At 55.9% G+C, this 16562-nt stretch overlaps 2 protein-coding genes across 4 annotated transcripts in view; both read left to right on the top strand.

Annotated features, from left to right (window-relative positions):
• Positions 1-11543, top strand: part of SEPTIN5 (septin 5) — a 35393-nt gene extending 23850 nt beyond the window's left edge. For all 3 annotated transcript variants that reach the window (XM_072599796.1, XM_072599797.1, XM_072599795.1), the window contains 10 exons: positions 5-101; positions 691-777; positions 1545-1668; positions 2813-2947; positions 5777-5894; positions 6064-6165; positions 7099-7195; positions 7948-8083; positions 9199-9301; positions 9495-11543. In XM_072599796.1, coding sequence (XP_072455897.1) covers positions 5-101; positions 691-777; positions 1545-1668; positions 2813-2947; positions 5777-5894; positions 6064-6165; positions 7099-7195; positions 7948-8083; positions 9199-9301; positions 9495-9551 — 1056 coding nt within the window. In that variant the 3' untranslated portion in view covers positions 9552-11543. The remainder of the gene's footprint in view (positions 1-4; positions 102-690; positions 778-1544; positions 1669-2812; positions 2948-5776; positions 5895-6063; positions 6166-7098; positions 7196-7947; positions 8084-9198; positions 9302-9494) is intronic.
• Positions 11544-11673: 130 nt separating this feature from the next.
• On the top strand, positions 11674-16190 carry GP1BB (glycoprotein Ib platelet subunit beta). Its single transcript, XM_072599798.1, has 2 exons — positions 11674-12995; positions 14177-16190. Exons 1-2 carry the CDS (start codon positions 12845-12847, stop codon positions 14776-14778), a joined length of 753 nt encoding a protein of 250 aa, XP_072455899.1. The 5' UTR covers positions 11674-12844; the 3' UTR covers positions 14779-16190.
• Positions 16191-16562: the final 372 nt, after the last annotated feature.

Genomic DNA, 16562 nt, shown 5'->3' with positions numbered 1-16562 from the left:
CTAGGACCATGACAAGCAGTACGTGGGCTTTGCCACACTACCCAACCAGGTCCACCGCAAGTCTGTGAAGAAGGGCTTCGATTTCACGCTCATGGTTGCTGGTGAGCACTGCCCACCTTGGCTGGTGTTGGCCCCCCTGGAGTCTGGAGTGGCACCTCACTGGGGAACACAACACATCCACATTAGAGTTCTGAATGTTTCTCAAGGCCTGGCTCCTGGGGTGGGAAACCAGGCCAGCCTTGGCGCTCAGGGGAATGGGAGTCTGATAGTGGGGGTGTGGGGTGTGGGTGGGTAGACAGAAAGGACCCAAGCTTAAAGGAGGAAGATACAAGGTATCGGCCAGGGCTGAGCTGGGAGGCTCACTCTGGCCCTGGGAGAGGGTGGTGCTTGGCAAGCTCATCTCAGCCCTGTTCCCTAGGGGCGCTGTCCCTCCTGGGCACCTCTGCCCAAGACCATGCTTAGGTGAGGATTTGGGGTCTCCTGGGGCCAGAAAGATCAAGGGCAGGCTGGCAAGGGTAACCACAGTCACCAACCTGGGGGTGGGGACTTGGCTGGGGCAGCCCCTGCCCTTCTCCTGGGACTTCCCGCCACCCCCTTGGGCATCTCTAGGCAGGGGTCCAGCCCTTTAGGCCTCAGCACACCACAGCAGGCATCGTCTTCTGGTAACGGGGTCTCTGTGCTGTGCTCTAGGGGAGTCAGGCCTGGGCAAGTCGACCCTGGTGAACAGCCTGTTCCTGACGGACCTCTACAAGGACAGGAAGCTGCTCAATGCTGAGGGTGAGTGGCAGCTTCCAGGAGGCCCCCAGCTCCCCAGAGTGGCCCCCTTGGCCCAGGAACTGCCCTTTAGAGGCTCAGCCTCCTCACTACCAGAGTTAGGAGGGCTTGAGCTCATAGAATGCCAGATGTACAAGGGATCTTATGGGTACAGCCTGTTTTACAGATGGGGAAACTGAGGGAGAGGAGTAAGCAAGACTTGTGGTTCAGGGTCAGTGAGTCCAAACCCCCTCCCCCAGACCTGACCCAGAATCCTTTTCACATTGTACCAGGCAAGAATTAGATATCAGCCGTGGAGGTTGGGAGGCCTCCCAGAAAGGTGGCCCATTTCATTTAGAGACCACCCTGTTAGGGAGATTTTCCTCATATCCAGCTGAAAATTCCCCCTCAGCAGCAACAGGAACCCCAACTTGCTGCTAGCTCTACCTTTGGGACCAGGTCAGCCCAAAGTGAGATGGGCAGCCAAAGAGGGAGGGAGTTCCTCATTCCTGGAGGTTTGTAAGCCAAGGTTGGAGGCCCCATGGTGTGTGGTCAGGTGCAGGCTGGACCGGATCCCCAGAGGTCCCGTTCAGCCCAGAGGGCCCTTTCTGCAGGACGGGCCTTGGGGGACCTCAGCAGGCACCCTAGATGCCTGTCTAGGCCATTCAAGTGTCTTCCGTGGCCTCTTGTATGGAACTGCCTCCAGGCCTTTGCCTTGGCCCAGCACCACCTCCAGACCCTCACCTATCCAGCTCAGCCACTCTGTGACCATTGGCCCTTGGCTTTCTCAGAGAGAATCAATCAGACAGTAGAGATCTTGAAGCACACAGTGGACATCGAGGAGAAGGGTGTGAAGCTAAAGCTGACCATTGTGGACACGCCAGGCTTTGGGGACGCTGTTAACAACACCCAGTGGTGAGTGCTGGGCCCTCAGGTGGGCATGGTGGGCCCTAGGGATGATGGAGCAGCTGTGGGCTGGAGGAAGCTGAGCCATGTAGTACTTGGAGTTTGGGGCTTGGCATCAGGAACACCTGAGTTCCAATTCCATCTCAGACATTTCCTAGCTGTGTGACCCTGGGCAAGTCACCTGACTCTCTTTGCCTCAGTTTCCTCATCTGCAAAATGGGTTATAGTAGCACCTGCCTCCCAGGGTTGTCAAGATCCCATGAGATTGTCTTTGTTAAGTACTTTTCAAACCTTGAGGATAGAAATGCCAATGATGATTATTGCCATTATGAGTGAAAAGAGCCCTGGAGTCCAGGGTCATGGGTTCAAGTCCCATCTCTGCACTGTACTGCTGGTGTGACTGGGCAAGTCATGGTGCTCGAGTGGGACTCATGAAGAGGGTAGGACTGGACTGTGGTGGGGCTGTAACTCGGTGGTGCGGGTCTGATCCCCAGCAGCTCTAGAGCATTGACTCAGATGGGATAGTACAAGGGGTTGTGGGTTTGAATCCCAGCTGGGTGACCTTGGGCAAATCCTTGCCCCTCTCTGGGTCTCAGTTTCCTCATCTGTAAGATGAAGGCTTTGGATTCTAAGGTCCCTTCTGGCCACACCTCTGTGATCCTCAGACCTTGAGGGTCCATCCTAATTCTAAATCCTATGGACTAGGTCAGATGAGCGATGGAAGCCTCCAGATCTAACTTTCCCAAGAGAGATATTTCCTCTTTGGGGGAGGACAAAGCAAATGGACAGGGAGTGTGTGTACGAGGTGGGGAGACAGGACTGGCCAGGGTCCAATCCCCCTTATTTCTAGTGGGAAGGTCCCGAGTCATGCTCAGGAGAGCCCCAGTCTGGGCAGTGTGGTCAAGTGGAGAGAGCTCTGAATTTGGGCCAACAGGACTACGAAGTGAGATGTAGCTCTGCCGTTCATGAATTGTGAAGCTATTGACTCTTCCCTTTCCTTCAGGGCCTCAGTTTCCTCTCCTGCAAAATGAAATAATTGGACTCAATGACCCTTAAGGCCCCTTCTAGCTAGGGAAGGGTGGCAGGGGTGGAGGAGGCTGTTGGGGGAAGGAGGAGGGGGCCCCATGCTTAGGGGATACCTTGGCCCCCCCAGCTGGAAGCCCATCACAGACTATGTGGACCAGCAGTTTGAACAGTATTTCCGAGATGAGAGCGGCCTCAACCGCAAGAACATCCAGGACAACAGAGTCCACTGCTGCCTGTACTTCATCTCGCCCTTCGGTCACGGGTGGGTAAGCATGGTGGGTGGGTCGGTGGGTGTGGCAGGCTGGTGGGAAGTGGCTCCCTGCGGGGGGGGGGGGGGGCAGACGGAAGGATAGGAAACATCTTTGCTCATTGGAAAGAGAAAAGGAGGCTGAGGTCCAGGTGACCTCACTTCAGATCCCGTTTCTCCAGCCAGCCAGCTGGCTGTGGGACATCAGCTCCATCCACCTCTCACCGGCCTCAGTTTCCTTCTTGTGCCACAATTCTACAGACCCACCTCCAGCAAGAGAGCTGACGCACTCAGAGGGCTGGTGGAAGTCTGCTTTCAGCTTTCTTTCTTTTTCTCATCTTTTTAGAACTTGGCTAATGTGGAAATGTGCTTGTGTCACCAACACATTTGTAATAGGTTTTGTTTCCCATGTTTTCTCATTGGGAAGTGGAGGGAGAGAGTTTGGAACTGGGAAAAATAATTAAAAAGGCTCTGTCCTTAAAAGAGAAAGAAAGAAAGAAAGAGGAAGGAAGGGAGGAAGAAAGGAAAGATGGAAGGAAAGAAGGAAGGAAGGAGGGAAGGAAGGAAGGAAGGAGGGGAGGAGGGAAGGAAGGAAGGAGGGAAGGAGGGAAGGAAAGAAGGAAGGAAGAGATGAACAGAGGGCGGAGCCAAGATGGCGGAGTGAAAGCAACGACTCACCTAAGCTCCTGGACAAATTCCTCTGGATACCTCTGAAAGGAGAATCTGACGAAACTTTGGAGGTGCGGAATCCAGTGGGTGACAGACTTTGACGGATTCGGAGCCCAGGTTAGACTGGAAGATCCACGGGAAGGATCTGTTCCGCGGGGGTGAGCCCCCAGTGCACAGTGCAGCGCGGTCAGCGCAGCAGGGCGGAAGGGACCTGAGAAGCCCGAGAGTGGCGGGCGAAACCAGCAGAGCAGGAGACAAGCCAAACCGAGCCCGTGAGAGCCGCTGAGCGCCAGATATCAGCGCAGCAGCCCTTGAAACCTTCAGCCTGAAGGCTAAACTTCGGTAAGTCACCTACTTGAACTTCCGGGAGCCAGAATGGCGGAGTGATCAGTAAATGCTCTCTCCTCCCCCCTGATGTCCGTGAAAGAACCATAAAATATTTCCCCAGATAAATCCTGGATCAGCGGGAACAGCAGAAGGGGGCAAATAGTCTCATAACACCAGAGGCTAGGAAAATAGCAAAGGGGGATTCTTCCTACTGTGGTGGAGGTGATCCGGAAGGACAGAGGACCCAGGGCAGAGAAAACTCGCACTGAGACCCAGGCAAGCCTCAGTGCTGGGAGACGAGCCCCAGGAGGGGTGGGAACACGTATTAGCATCTAGGTGTGCCTCAGCCCTCCAGGGGAAAAGGGAAGACAATAGAGAAGCTGGGATCACCATCCCCTGAGCTTGCCTTTGCCTCAGTTCAGCTGAGAAGATCTCCTGTGACCAGACCACTCCTCCCACACACTTAACAAGCTAACTCCAGGGTTGATCTGGGAAACAAAAAACAAAAACCTGCTTTTAGCCTCGACACACATCAGCTCAACACAAAGATCTGTACCTTCTGACTGAAAGAACCAGAAGCTACAACACTCAGCCAACATCATGAATCGGAAAAAGCAGACAAAAAGTGAAAAAACCATAGAATTTTTCTATGGGGATAAGGACCAAAACACAAACACCAAAGAGGTCAGAGCTGAGACTGTACTTCCATCTGAAACCTCAGAAGGGACTATGAATTTCTCGCAAGCTCAACTAGATTACCTGGAACAGATGAAGAAGGAAATAAAAGAAAAACTGACCAATGATTTTAAAATTATTAAAAAAAAAAATTCACTGATGGGAAGAGATGAACAGGTGCATCTGAATGATGTCTAGGGTCCTTTCTGGTTCTAAATCTGCTCTTGATCCCCCTGGTTCTAATTCCTCTGCTGTAGGTGGAGGGTCTCTGCCTCTGTTTCCCACTAAAAGTCCCTCCTTCCCCCACTTCATGGCCCCATGGCCAGCCAGGTCCATCCAGCGAGGACTGCCCTGCTGGCCCCGACTGCCTCTATGCCCTAGAGGGTCCAAGGCTGTGGATCTTGTTGGGGCTGGTGCCCACCCCCTGGGGAAGAGGTGACGGGAGGTCATCTTATGACCAGCCCACGTAATGAGGAGGTAATGACTGGGGGCCTGGGGAGAAGTCCTCATGTGAAGCCCCTGGTTACTCTGCAGCCCAGCTGCTAATCAGAATTGTGGGTCCTCAGACACTAACTAGTACCAAGAACCCTCTCTCTACCACACCTGACAAGGGCTGGCCCAGCCTCTGATTAAAGGCCTTCGGTGATGGGGAGCTCACCACCTATTCAGGCACCCTAGGCCACTTTGGGGTAACGCTGATGGTCAGAGGGGTTTTCTAGACTTTAAACTTCAATTGGTCTCTTTGGTGCTTCCAATGAATGAATGAAAGGTGCCCTGGGGCATCTTGTCAAACCTGGAAAGGAGAGTGGTAAGTGTCGGAAGAGCCTTGAGAACTCAAGGGTCTTTGCTGACAGCTGAGGGATTAGCTTTGTTCTGCTTGGCCCCAGAGGCAGAACCGGATCAATGGGGGACGTGGCCAGGAGGGGGTGTCAGGAGAAACTTGCCCAAGCCAGCTTCCCAGAGGTAGGAGAGGCTGCCCCCAGAGGTGCTGGGCTCTGCCTCCCCAGAGGTTTCCCTGCAGAGGTTGTTGTTATTGAGGGCAGCCTTGTCCTGGTACAGCTGGGCCAGATGACCCCTGGGCTCCCTTCCAGTCTGGATCTTCTTTGCTTCTGTCCCTGCCCTGGGCCTGTACAGTGAGGTCCCATCAGCTCTAATGCCTCCTTCTCATCCCAGGCTGCGGCCAGTGGATGTGGAGTTCATGAAAGCCCTTCATGAAAAAGTGAATATCGTCCCCCTCATTGCCAAAGCTGACTGCCTCGTCCCAGGAGAGATCCGAAAGCTGAAGGAGAGGGTGAGGCGTGCCCTGGTCCCCCATCCCTGAGGGTCCCAAAAACTGGGGGCAAGGGCCAGGAAGACATGGGAAGGAGGTGGGGATGGTCAGACTCCAAGGACAGACAGAGGTGGACAATGGGGGGAGGAGGTAGCAGGGTTAGGGGCTCTGATTTCAGTCTCTGGCCTAGATCCGGGAAGAGATCGACAAGTTTGGGATCAAGGTGTACCAGTTCCCTGAGTGTGACTCGGATGAGGATGAGGAATTCAAGCAGCAGGACCGAGAGCTAAAAGTAAGAAGCCCGATGACCTCTGCTGGCTGGCCTGGTCACCTCATGGCCTGGTCATCTTGTGGCCTGGTCATCTCGTGGTATAGCTTGGTCACCTCGTGGTCTGGCCTGGTCACCTTTTGTCCTGACCTGGTCATCTTGCAGCCTGGACTGTTTTCCAGGGGGCAGCCCATGCGGTCCAGGGCATAGCTGAGCTTTAGCTGCATGTCTATCTGTCTCCTTGGCTGCTGCTCTGAGCCCTGCAGGACCTCCTTCTAGAGGATCCCTGGGGGAGTGAGGAAGGGTTAGGGTCTCCCTTGTTCCTGCTAGAGCTGCCCCCTGCTCCATCTCCAGCCCTGCGGGGCCCTCATTCACAAGGTTGACGGACCTGTTTTTGGCAAGTGCTCCTCTGTCCTGGGAGCTGAGCCTTTGGGCTCCTCCAAAGCAGACTGGGCCTCTGATGGCCCCTTGCTCTACAAGAGATGGGCAGAAGTCCCAGAGGTGGGGTGGCAGGCACACCTGGCTCAGAGGGCAAGATGTACCAGCTTGGCACCCAGCAGGGCCCCAAGATGAACGAGATTGGCACGGAGGGGCCCTGATGGGTCTGTGTCTTGAAGGATGGGACCACTCTGATATACAAGGGTGTGGGACAACACTCAGAGCAGGGGGCCATAGCTCAGCAAAGAGGGCTGCATTCCAGGGACATGGGGGAAAGAAGCCAAACCACCAGGCTCAAGCCTAATGTTACCTCGCCGTGTGACCTTGGGCAGCTCACTGGATCTCTGTGCCTTGGTGTCCTCAGCTGTAAGATCAGGGGGTTGGCCTGGAAGGATCTTCCAGTTCTAAATGGCTTCCCTAGGAGCCCAAGTCCTTGGAGAGAATGGGGCTGGAGGGGTAGGGAGGGTGGGGGGCTCTGCTTCTTCCTGGGCCTCCCCTCATGGCCATCTATCCCCCCAGGAGAGTGCCCCCTTCGCTGTCATAGGCAGTAATACCGTGGTGGAGGCCAAGGGCCAGCGGGTCCGGGGGAGGCTCTATCCCTGGGGCATCGTGGAAGGTGAGTCCCTTCTGTCCTCCTCTATCTACCCCACACTGAGGGCTGGGACCCAGGACCCTGGAACATTTGCCTTCAGGGCCCACTTCAGGGTGTCTCACCCCCCTCTCCCACTAGGGCCCTCCCCCACAAGCAGTCCCATCCCCCCATTTATGTCTCCTCGCTGCAATAAATAATGATTCTCCTTTCCTCAGGGACCTCTCTCTCTGGAAACTGGTGAACTAATTCATACTAGAGTGTCAATGATTGATAAAATTCCTGTATGACACCCTAGCCTAGGGAAAGTTTCATTTTGAAGATTAGGGGTGGAGAAGGAGCGAGTCTGCAATTTCAGGTTCAAGGCAGAAGGAGGTATTTGGGAGGGTTTAGAAGACCTTTTAATTACCCCCTACCCAATATACACAGCACCCCCACTGTGGTGACCCTGGGGAAAGGGGCTGCCAAGGGCTGGTTGGGTCCTGTTCCAAAGGCCACAATGTCAGAACTGAGAGGAATTTTAGAGCACAGAACAGGGGATGGCAGGGCTGGGAGGGGCCTGAGAACAGAGGATGTCAGGGCTAGGAGGGGCCTCAGCACAGAGTTGAGCCCCCTCATTTTACAGAGGGGGCAATTGAAGCCCAGAGTGGATAAGGGTTGGCCCAAGGTCACACAGGCTGGCTGTGTTCAGGAGAGGGGCAGATTACCTGGGAAAGGGAGCAAGGTGGTCATTGGAAAAGAGAAGGCCTCAAAGTCTTAGCCCTGCCTCTTCCTGGCAGTGGAGAACCAGGCCCACTGTGACTTTGTGAAGCTTCGGAACATGCTGATCCGGACTCACATGCATGACCTGAAGGACGTGACCTGTGACGTGCACTATGAGAACTACCGGGCTCACTGCATCCAGCAGATGACCAGGTGGGGAGCCTGTGGGAACAGTGGCTTCAGGGGCTGAGCCTGTCCCCTTCTCTGGTCTCAGTATCCTCTCTGTCCCACCCTTCCGCGTCACCATCAGACCTGGTCCCTGCTGGCCCATAGCCCCCTGAGGCTGCCCTAGCTCAGGAGGAACCGAGTAGAATTATCCAAGTTGGGGGGAATCCCACTACCCCTGGGGGGTTGGGGCACATGGGGCATGGGCCCCCTCAGGTTCTCACACCGGCCTCAGGTTCCAGTTTATTCTCTATGATTCAGTTCTGTTCAGCCATTTATTAAACACCTACTGTGTGCCAGGCGCTGAGCTGGTCATTGGGAGAGGAATGAAGTTTAGATAAGAGAATTCTGTCTTCCCAGCAAGGGGCACAGTGGGCTGATGGACCCCGCCTGGGGTGGAGAAGTCTCCAAGCAAAGACAGATTCACCCTCCTGGGAAGGGAGACAGAATGGGATAGACAGAGACAGGGAGGCGAGACCGAACCAAGGGGACTTCTTCAGTGCGTGTGTGTGTGTGTGTGTGTGTGTGTGTGTGTGTGAGAGAGAGAGAGAGAGAGAGAGAGACAGAGACAGAGAGAGACAGACAGAGGGGGGAGACGAGACTGAAATGATGAAACTTCTCAAGTGTGTGTGTGTGAGTGTGTGTGTATGTGTGTGTATGTAGACAGAGAGAGAGAGAGAGGCAGAGACAGACAGAGAGACAGAGACAGAGAAACACAGAAAGAGAGAGAGAGAGAGACTGAGAGACAGAGAGGGGGAGTGAGATCGAATCAATGGGACTTCAGTGTGTATGTTGTGTGTGTGTGACAGAGAGAGAGAGAGACAGAGAGAGAGAGAGAGAGAGAGAGAGAGAGAGAGAGAGAGAGAGAGAGAGAGAGAGACAAAGAGACAGAGACAGAGACACACACAAACAGAGAGACAGAGATGGAGAGAGGAGAGGAGGAGAAAGAGAAACAGAGAGAAGTGAAAAGACAGAGACAGTGGGACCAATATAGAGAAAGAGATGGGGGAGAGACAGAGATGGAGAGATAGAGACAGAAAGAAGGAGGGAGGGAGAGAAAGAGACAGAGAGAGAAGCAGCTTGAGTCCTTCTCTCCTCCCCAGCAAACTGACCCAGGACAACCGGATTGAGAGCCCCATCCCCATCCTGCCCGTGCCCACCCCAGACACAGAGACGGAAAAGCTGATTAAGATGAAGGATGAGGAGGTAAGACTGGGGAGTCCTTTGAGCCCCCTGGCCTCCAGGCTCCCCATTCTGACCATCTGGGGGCCCTGCTGGGCATGGTGCCATTTCCCTGGCCTCTGTGCCAGGCCTGCTCTCTCTGGGGTCCCCGAGGGGAGCCCTGGCAGCTCCGGGGTCTCTGGGGCTGCACTCATCCCATTTCTCTCCCCCTCCTCAGCTCCGGCGGATGCAGGAGATGCTACAGAAGATGAAACAGCAGATGCAGGACCAGTGATGCTGGGGCTGACCCCAGGAGCCCTCCTCTGACTCCCTGGACAGGGGAGGTCAAGCCCTCTTTGCTGTCGGGAGGTTCTCTCATGTGAGAGCCCCTGGGCAGACCCCTAATTTATTTTCTGCCTGTGCCGGCCGGCCCGGAATTGGGCCAGATGCTCCCTGTGTGACTCAGGCCTCGTGGGCTTGGCACTGCCCTCTCTGAGGCTTGGGTGGTGAGGGACAGAACGGGACTGGGGAACTAGCCTCCCTGGGACTGGCCCCTCTCCCACCTAGAGGGCCGAGGCCTGGTCAGCCAGGCCTTGGACCTAGCCCTGGTCAGCCAGGCCTCGGACCTAGCCCCAGCTCCATGTGCCTCCCCTGCCTCATAAGGACCAAGGCCCTGTCCTGGGCCCCCACTCCCCATCACCCTGACCCAGGCTCCTTGCAGACTTGGTGGGGGTGGGGAGTGGTCACCCCCACTTCCTTCCTCCCTTTTTCCCTCCTAGGGCCCCCTTCTCCCCCCTGCTGGGAAGGGGGGGGACTATGGTGCAGGCAGATAAGGGCTATGTGGTTCCCCCTTTCCCCCAACCTAGCCCTGCCTTTATGGGAAGGGGAATGGCTGGAGGACATAGAGGATCATGGGAATTACTGCCAGAAGAGACCTCAAGGACCTTGTAGCCTATGGGCCTCATTTACGAATGAGATAGAGCTGAGCTCAAATACAGCTGTGGACCCTGGACAAGTCCCTTAACCCTGCTCTGCCTCAGTTTCCTTAATTGTAAAATGGTGATAGCACTAGTACCCCCCTCCCAGAGTTGTTGGGAGGATCATGAGTAATATTCATAAACCTGAAAGTACTAGAGAGAGGCTAGCTATGATTATGACAGATGGGGAAACTGAGACTCGGAGAGGGAAAGGGACTCAATCAGGGCCCAGAGGCAGTAGGGATTTGAACTCAGGTCATCTTACTCCACATCCAGGGACTCTTCCCATGGACCCTGCCCCTTCCCCTCCCATCAGTACCCGGGTCTAAAGCCCAGTCCTCAGCACACAGACACAGACACAGACACACACACTTGTAGCTTGGCTTCTGCCCATCCCTGGGCTCACCTTGGAGGGGGAACAGGCAGGGGGCCCCCCAAAGCCCTTCTCCCTTAGGAGAGCCTGGCAGCTCAGGCAGCCCCGTCCCTCTCTGAGTCTCCTGAGCTGCTCAGGCCCCTGGCCGTCCCCCAGATGGGTCAGCCTGGGGGGGGGGGGCATAGAGAGGGAGGGACAAGATTCTCCACCAGGCCAGTAACCTGGGGGCAGGGATTCTGTGCCCAGCCCAGCATCTGACCAGAGGGATGCAAATGAGCACTTCGATGGCTCAGGGGCCTCATCTGGGCATGGTGGGGGAAGAGGCTATTCCCAGAGGGGCAGAAGAGAACAGAGGAGGGCCAGCTGGCACCCTTCATCTCTTCCCCCAGCAACCCCCTCGTGTGAGTGAGACCAGCCTGGTAGACCTCCCATCCCTAATCTGCTTCTGATCTGGGACTCTCAGCTCTGAACATGCTCAAACCTTCCCATGGTGGGTGTGTCAGGGGACAGACAGTGAGTGATGGGCCCAGGAGTGGGGGTGCCTGCCCACCAGCTACCCCTGGTACCCTGCCCCCTCCTGGCAGACCCTCCCACCATCCCGACTCTCCAACCCCACTGGCTTTGTGTGCCCTTAGTCATCACTTGTATCATCCCCCCATTCCCCACAGTGCTGGCTGCTTTTCCAGACCCTCTGGTTTGGAGCCTGAGCCTTGAATGCCAGGCTAACCCCCTCACAGGGTGGTCCAGGCAGCCGGGGTCCCCATTCTCCAGGTCTGTGTTTGGGTGATTGGATCCTGCATGTCTCAGCCTCAGGGGGCTGTCTCTTCTCCCTCCTCAGCTCTCCCCCTCCCCACCCCCAACTTTGGACTTGTGGCCTGGTTTCTGGTCTTTGTACAATACTTCCCCTTTGGAAATGGAGCCTTTTTGTTAACTAATACTCTGGGCTTGTTGCTGTTTGCCATCCCTGGGGATGTTTGGGAGAATAAGGATGGTGATGGAGGAGTCGACTTTGTCCTGTATGTTCGCTTGTGGTGCCCAGATCCTGAGAGGGGGAGGGCCCGGGGCCAGGAAACCCCATTAACCAGCCTCTGCTGACTCAGCACCTCTATCTCCAGCAGCAGCCTCCTTTTGGGTCCCTAGTCTGAGGGGAGGTGGCCTCAAAGCCTCAGAGGCTCAGGGTTGGAAGGGTCTTGGACACCACCCTTTCTAGCGTTGTACACATGAACTGAGGCCCCGGGGCCCTCCATGTGCCCTCAGGCCTGGGACTCTCTGGGTCATTCAGTGAATCAGCAGAAGGGACCCTGGAGGACCAGAACCATTAGTGTTGTGGGGCCATCTGGCTTCTGCTTGGAGTCCTCTGAGCACAGGGAGCTCACTTCCTCTCAGGATCCCAGGCCATGGGGAAGAGCTATTAGCTAAATTTTCTTCGACACTGACCTTAAACCTGCCTCCCTCTCACTTTCCTCCACCAAGCCAAACAGAATAAACCCAGTCTGAAGGACTCCCCTTTCATCCTCGGTCCAGCACCCCCACTTCCTTTAATATTTCCAAATTCTAGAGCGTTTTAAAATGTACGGAGGCCTTTTCTCATGAGGACTTCATGAGGGTAAGGTTTGCAAATATAGAGACTAAGCTGTAGGTGCACCATCACTCTGCTAGGAAGGGGTAGAGCCTGGGGCCGCTGACTCCTCCTGGCCCAAGGCTCGAGCCCCCAGCCTTGCCCCTCCGGCCTTTCCCAGAATCTAATCTCTACACGAGAGCTTCCATCTTCTTGTTCTTTTGATGGATGCTCCCCAAGATCTTAGGTGAGGATACTTCATTGGACCCCCCTCATTTTACAGATGAAGAAGCTGGGGGCCATGTAGATAAGATTTAGAACTGGAAGGGATGTGGAGGCCACCTAGTTCAGACAGGGAAACTGAGGCCCAGAGAGGTTAAGAAATGCCCAAGATGGCAGGGATCCTCAGAGACCATTTCTTCTAATGTCCTAATTTGCCAGAGGAGGAAACTGAGGCCCAGAGTGGAGAGTCAGAGTCAGGTCCAGTTTTTATAGCTCAGTGTCACGTTGAATTCTAAGACCTCCAGATCTTTTTCACATGAATTGTCCAGACACACCTCCTTCATCCTGGCTTTCCACTGAGCGCCTTTAGCCCACATTCTGTCTTGTCTTCACCTTTCTCCTCCCCATCCCAGCCTGCCCCAGCCCCCGCTGCCTGGCTCCCTCTTTCTGGTAGGCTGATGGGTGGGGAGGGTGGGCCTCTGCCTTATCTCTGGCTGCCTTATTTGACCACTATCCCCTGGAGGGCTCAGTGGGGTGGCCAGCCTGTCCATCCCCTATCACCCTGCTTCTTCTCTGCCCTGCCCTGCCAGCCAGGGGCCATGGGTTCTGGTAAGTCTGGCCTTGGCCATGATCAAGGGGTTTGGGGAGGCAGTGGAAAGTGGAGGCTTCTGGGCTGATTTTGAGGTCTAGTTCCCAGGCAGCACCAGGACTGGGATGGGTGGAAGGGTGTGTTTGTCTTCTGCAGTCCTGGAAAATGGGAGTCTTCTCCTTAGGCCCACCCATCGCTAGCCCTCGGCTTGCCTCTTTGAAGGAGACCAGCCTCCAGAGAGTGTTTTTCCCCTTCTACAAGGTCCTCAGTGCCCTCACCCCTGAGTGTCCTCCCAGGCCGCATCCCCAGCTTCAGGTTCAGGGGGCCAAGGTGGGCTGGCATCTCCTTTCGGCTCAACTCTAAAGCCCCCACCCCAGACACATTTCTGTCAGGCCAGGTTGAGAATCCCAGGATGTCAGAATTGGGGGTGCTTGGAAGCCACCCATTTCAGCCTCCTCATTTTACAGATGGGCTGATGGAGGAGGAATGTCTTATGTAGGGTCACATAGTGAATGGATGGCAGGGGCAGGCCTTGAAATCCTCACCCTCATTCTACCAAGGAAATCACCCTGCCCTGGGAATTGGGGGTAGAGAAGGAAAGTCACAGATAGGGAAGCTGAGTCTGGAAGAGGGGGGATGCAGGCAGGCTCAGAGCCTGGAAATCACCCCCTCTTCTTCTCTAGAATCCTTTCTAACTTTCCTTCGAGGCTCAGACCCCCCAGGTTCCTGTGACCACCCCTATTCTAGGCTCTTTCCTCCTCTGCCCACAGGAGCCCAGGATACCACCTGGCATCCCTCAGGTGTTTAATAAAAACTTGTAGGGTTGAATTGAATGGTGTAAGGAGGGATTTGTAGATGGAGACCTGGGTTCAAACCCAAATTCAGCCAGTAATTGGCCTTGTGACCTAAACGCCTTTCCCTTTTCTGGGCCTCGGTTTCCTCATCTGTAAAATGGGAAGGTGAGGGTAAGGCAATGAAGGGGGATCTCTTAAGGTCCCTTCTAGCATGTTCTGAAAGTCCCTTTCTTCCTCCTCTGTTAAATGGGCAGGAAATCATGATGGAGGGCATAATTAAGGTTCCTTCCAACCCCCACAGCCTCATCTTCCCCATCTATGAATCGGTGAAGGTCCATTCTGGGCCCCTGGCTTTGGGGCCTGGGGGAGGGCCCCTCACAGTCCCATCACTGACTCTCCTGTTTCAGGGCTGCTGCTGGGGCCCTGGGCCCTGGGCCTCCTGCTGTTGGCCTCTGTCCATCAGTCCTTGGCCTGTCCTGCTCGTTGTCGCTGTGCCGGCAGCCTGGTGGACTGTGGGCAGCAGCACCTGACGGTGGCCAGCCTGCCACGGGCCTTCCCTCCGGGCACCACGGAGATCATCCTGCAGGCCAACAACCTCAGCAGCCTGCCCGCAGGCCTCTTTGATGGGCTGCCCTCCCTGCGCCAAGTGCAGCTGGCGGCCAACCCCTGGCACTGTGACTGTGGCCTGTTCTACCTGCGGGCCTGGCTGGGGGAACAGCAGGACCGCAGCCCCTATCGCGACCTCCGCTGCTCCGGGCCTCCCCGACTCCAGGGCCGCCTCCTGCTCTATCTGGGCCCTGAGGAGCTGCAGGCCACCTGTGGGCTCGTGGGCTGCAGCCAGGCGCTGGGGGTGCAGTTCGCCCTTCTTTGCCTGCTCCTGCTCCATGCCCTGCTGCTGATTTTCCTGCTGATCCGCCTCTGGCGCTACCGGGCGCTGACCCGTGAGGCTCGGCTCATTACCCAGGACCTGCTGCTACAGACCACACCTCTGGCTGACCAGACCCCCTGACCTGAGGTGGCCTGAGCTGGGGCTGGCATCTGCTCACCCCATACCCCTGCCCTGCCTGGGGCTGATGCCCCTCTGATTTGACCCAAGCAAAGGCCCAGGTCTGTGCCCCTCAACCCGCCTAATGCCCCTGCCCAATGCCCCTCAACTTGCCTAATGCCCCTGCCCTGCTTGGGGCCAGTGCTCCCCTAACCTACCCTGAGCAGAGGCCCAGGCCTGCCCTTCCCCTCCTCAAGGCTCCTTAGGTCCCACAGACTGCTCCCTGGATCTGTAGGCAAAGAGGTGTACCCCCAGCGAGAGTTACCAGTCCCTCTGACTGACCCAGCACCAGAGTCCAGGACCCATCTTCTCTGACCTGGCCCTTCCTTGGAGGATAGAAGGCCTTCACTGCTGATTTCCATCCTCTGTGGTCGCAGGCCTCATAACCCCCTTGAGGCTCATCTCCATGGGGGCCACACCCTTCAAACCCCCTTCTTCTTCCCAGCCTCGGGGGCTCTCTGACCCTTTCCCAGCCTTCTCTCTACCCTGGACCATCCCCATCCCTGAGGAGAGGCTGCAAATGCTCTGGGTGTCCCATTTGGTGAGGACTCTGATGGGTCATCATGTGTCCAGAGGAGGGCAAAGGGCCCAGAAGTACCTTCCCAAAGGGAAAATCCGATGAAGGAACTGGAGAAGAGGACTCAGGGGGCATAGGAGAGCTCTGCCTGAGTATCTGAGGAGCTTGGGCCACAGGGTGGGGCCAGAGGAGATGAAACTTTCCCATGACAGGAGGTCTTCAGGCAGAAGCTTACGACTTGTTTGTCAGGGATGCGTGAACAGTCTTGTTCATGGATAGGCTGGGCCTACTGGCCTCGGAGGGAGCCTTCCATCCATGTGATTCAGAGCTGGCCATCCTAGTGAAGCCCTTTGAATGGCTCAGATCCCATAGAGACACCCTGTCTGGTACCTGCCTAGTCCTCCCATGCCCTTGGAAGACTATAGCTGGGTGGTTGTCCCTGCCTGGTGACAGGTCGTGGAGAATCCTCAGGCTACAGGCAGAGCAGACAGCCTGTGTGGCCCAAAGCACAGACCCTGGAGACCTTGGGTCTCTAAGAGGAGGGGATTGGGGCTTCTAAGGTCCCATGCAATATTCAGATCTGGGGTCTGGGGGTGACCAGCCTGGGGCAGTCCCACCCAGGACATTATGGGGAGGTTGGGGAGGGGGAGGAATAAGTCCTAGACTGAGGTATATGGTTAAGGGACCACTGAGGCAGCTCCATGGGACTCCTGGGGGAAGGCACAGAGTTGGCTGCACCGGGAAAATGGGCCAGAATCGTTTGCTCCAGTTCTTTGAAAGGGTCTGTGCTCCAGCTGGGGAAGTATGTGTGAGGGTGGGGTGGGGTGGGGGAATTATTAAAATAAATCACTGACCCTAGGATTGGTGGGCCTGCTTCATCTTGGAGAGGGAGCTGGGAACAGGGATGCCCAGTCTCCTCTGAACATCCATGCCATGGGTCTGCAATGGTGTCGCGGGGTGTTTAGGGGCTGGGCTGGGGGGTGTGCCAGCTTCATTTGTGCCCATTTCCCACTTTCTCCTGCCTCCTGGATCCTGGAGGGAGAGGGTGAAATTTGGTGCTGCTGGAGGGGGCGGTGCAGAGGACATGGGGAACAATGTTGGCTGAAGACAGCTCAGTGATTTATGGGACCCATTCTATCAGCCTTGGAGCTCTGCTATGATGGGAGGGGGCACTATGACTCACCAAGGAAATACACCTCCTTGGAACCTGGCGCCCCTCAACGAAGTGCCA

Source organism: Notamacropus eugenii, chromosome 4 (genome assembly GCF_028372415.1).
Source record: "Notamacropus eugenii isolate mMacEug1 chromosome 4, mMacEug1.pri_v2, whole genome shotgun sequence".
Classification (NCBI taxonomy): domain Eukaryota; kingdom Metazoa; phylum Chordata; class Mammalia; order Diprotodontia; family Macropodidae; genus Notamacropus; species Notamacropus eugenii.
This window is presented reverse-complemented; position numbering and strand designations above follow the sequence as displayed.

What these genes read in the sequence shown, in the direction of transcription:
- GP1BB (XM_072599798.1), top strand. Translation starts at nt 12,845, where the DNA reads ATGGGTGGGGAGGGTGGGCCTCTGCCTTATCTCTGGCTGCCTTATTTG. An exon ending in GCCAGGGGCCATGGGTTCTG is followed by an intron (nt 12,996 to 14,176) that starts GTAAGTCTGGCC and finishes CTCCTGTTTCAG; the next exon opens with GGCTGCTGCTGGGGCCCTGG.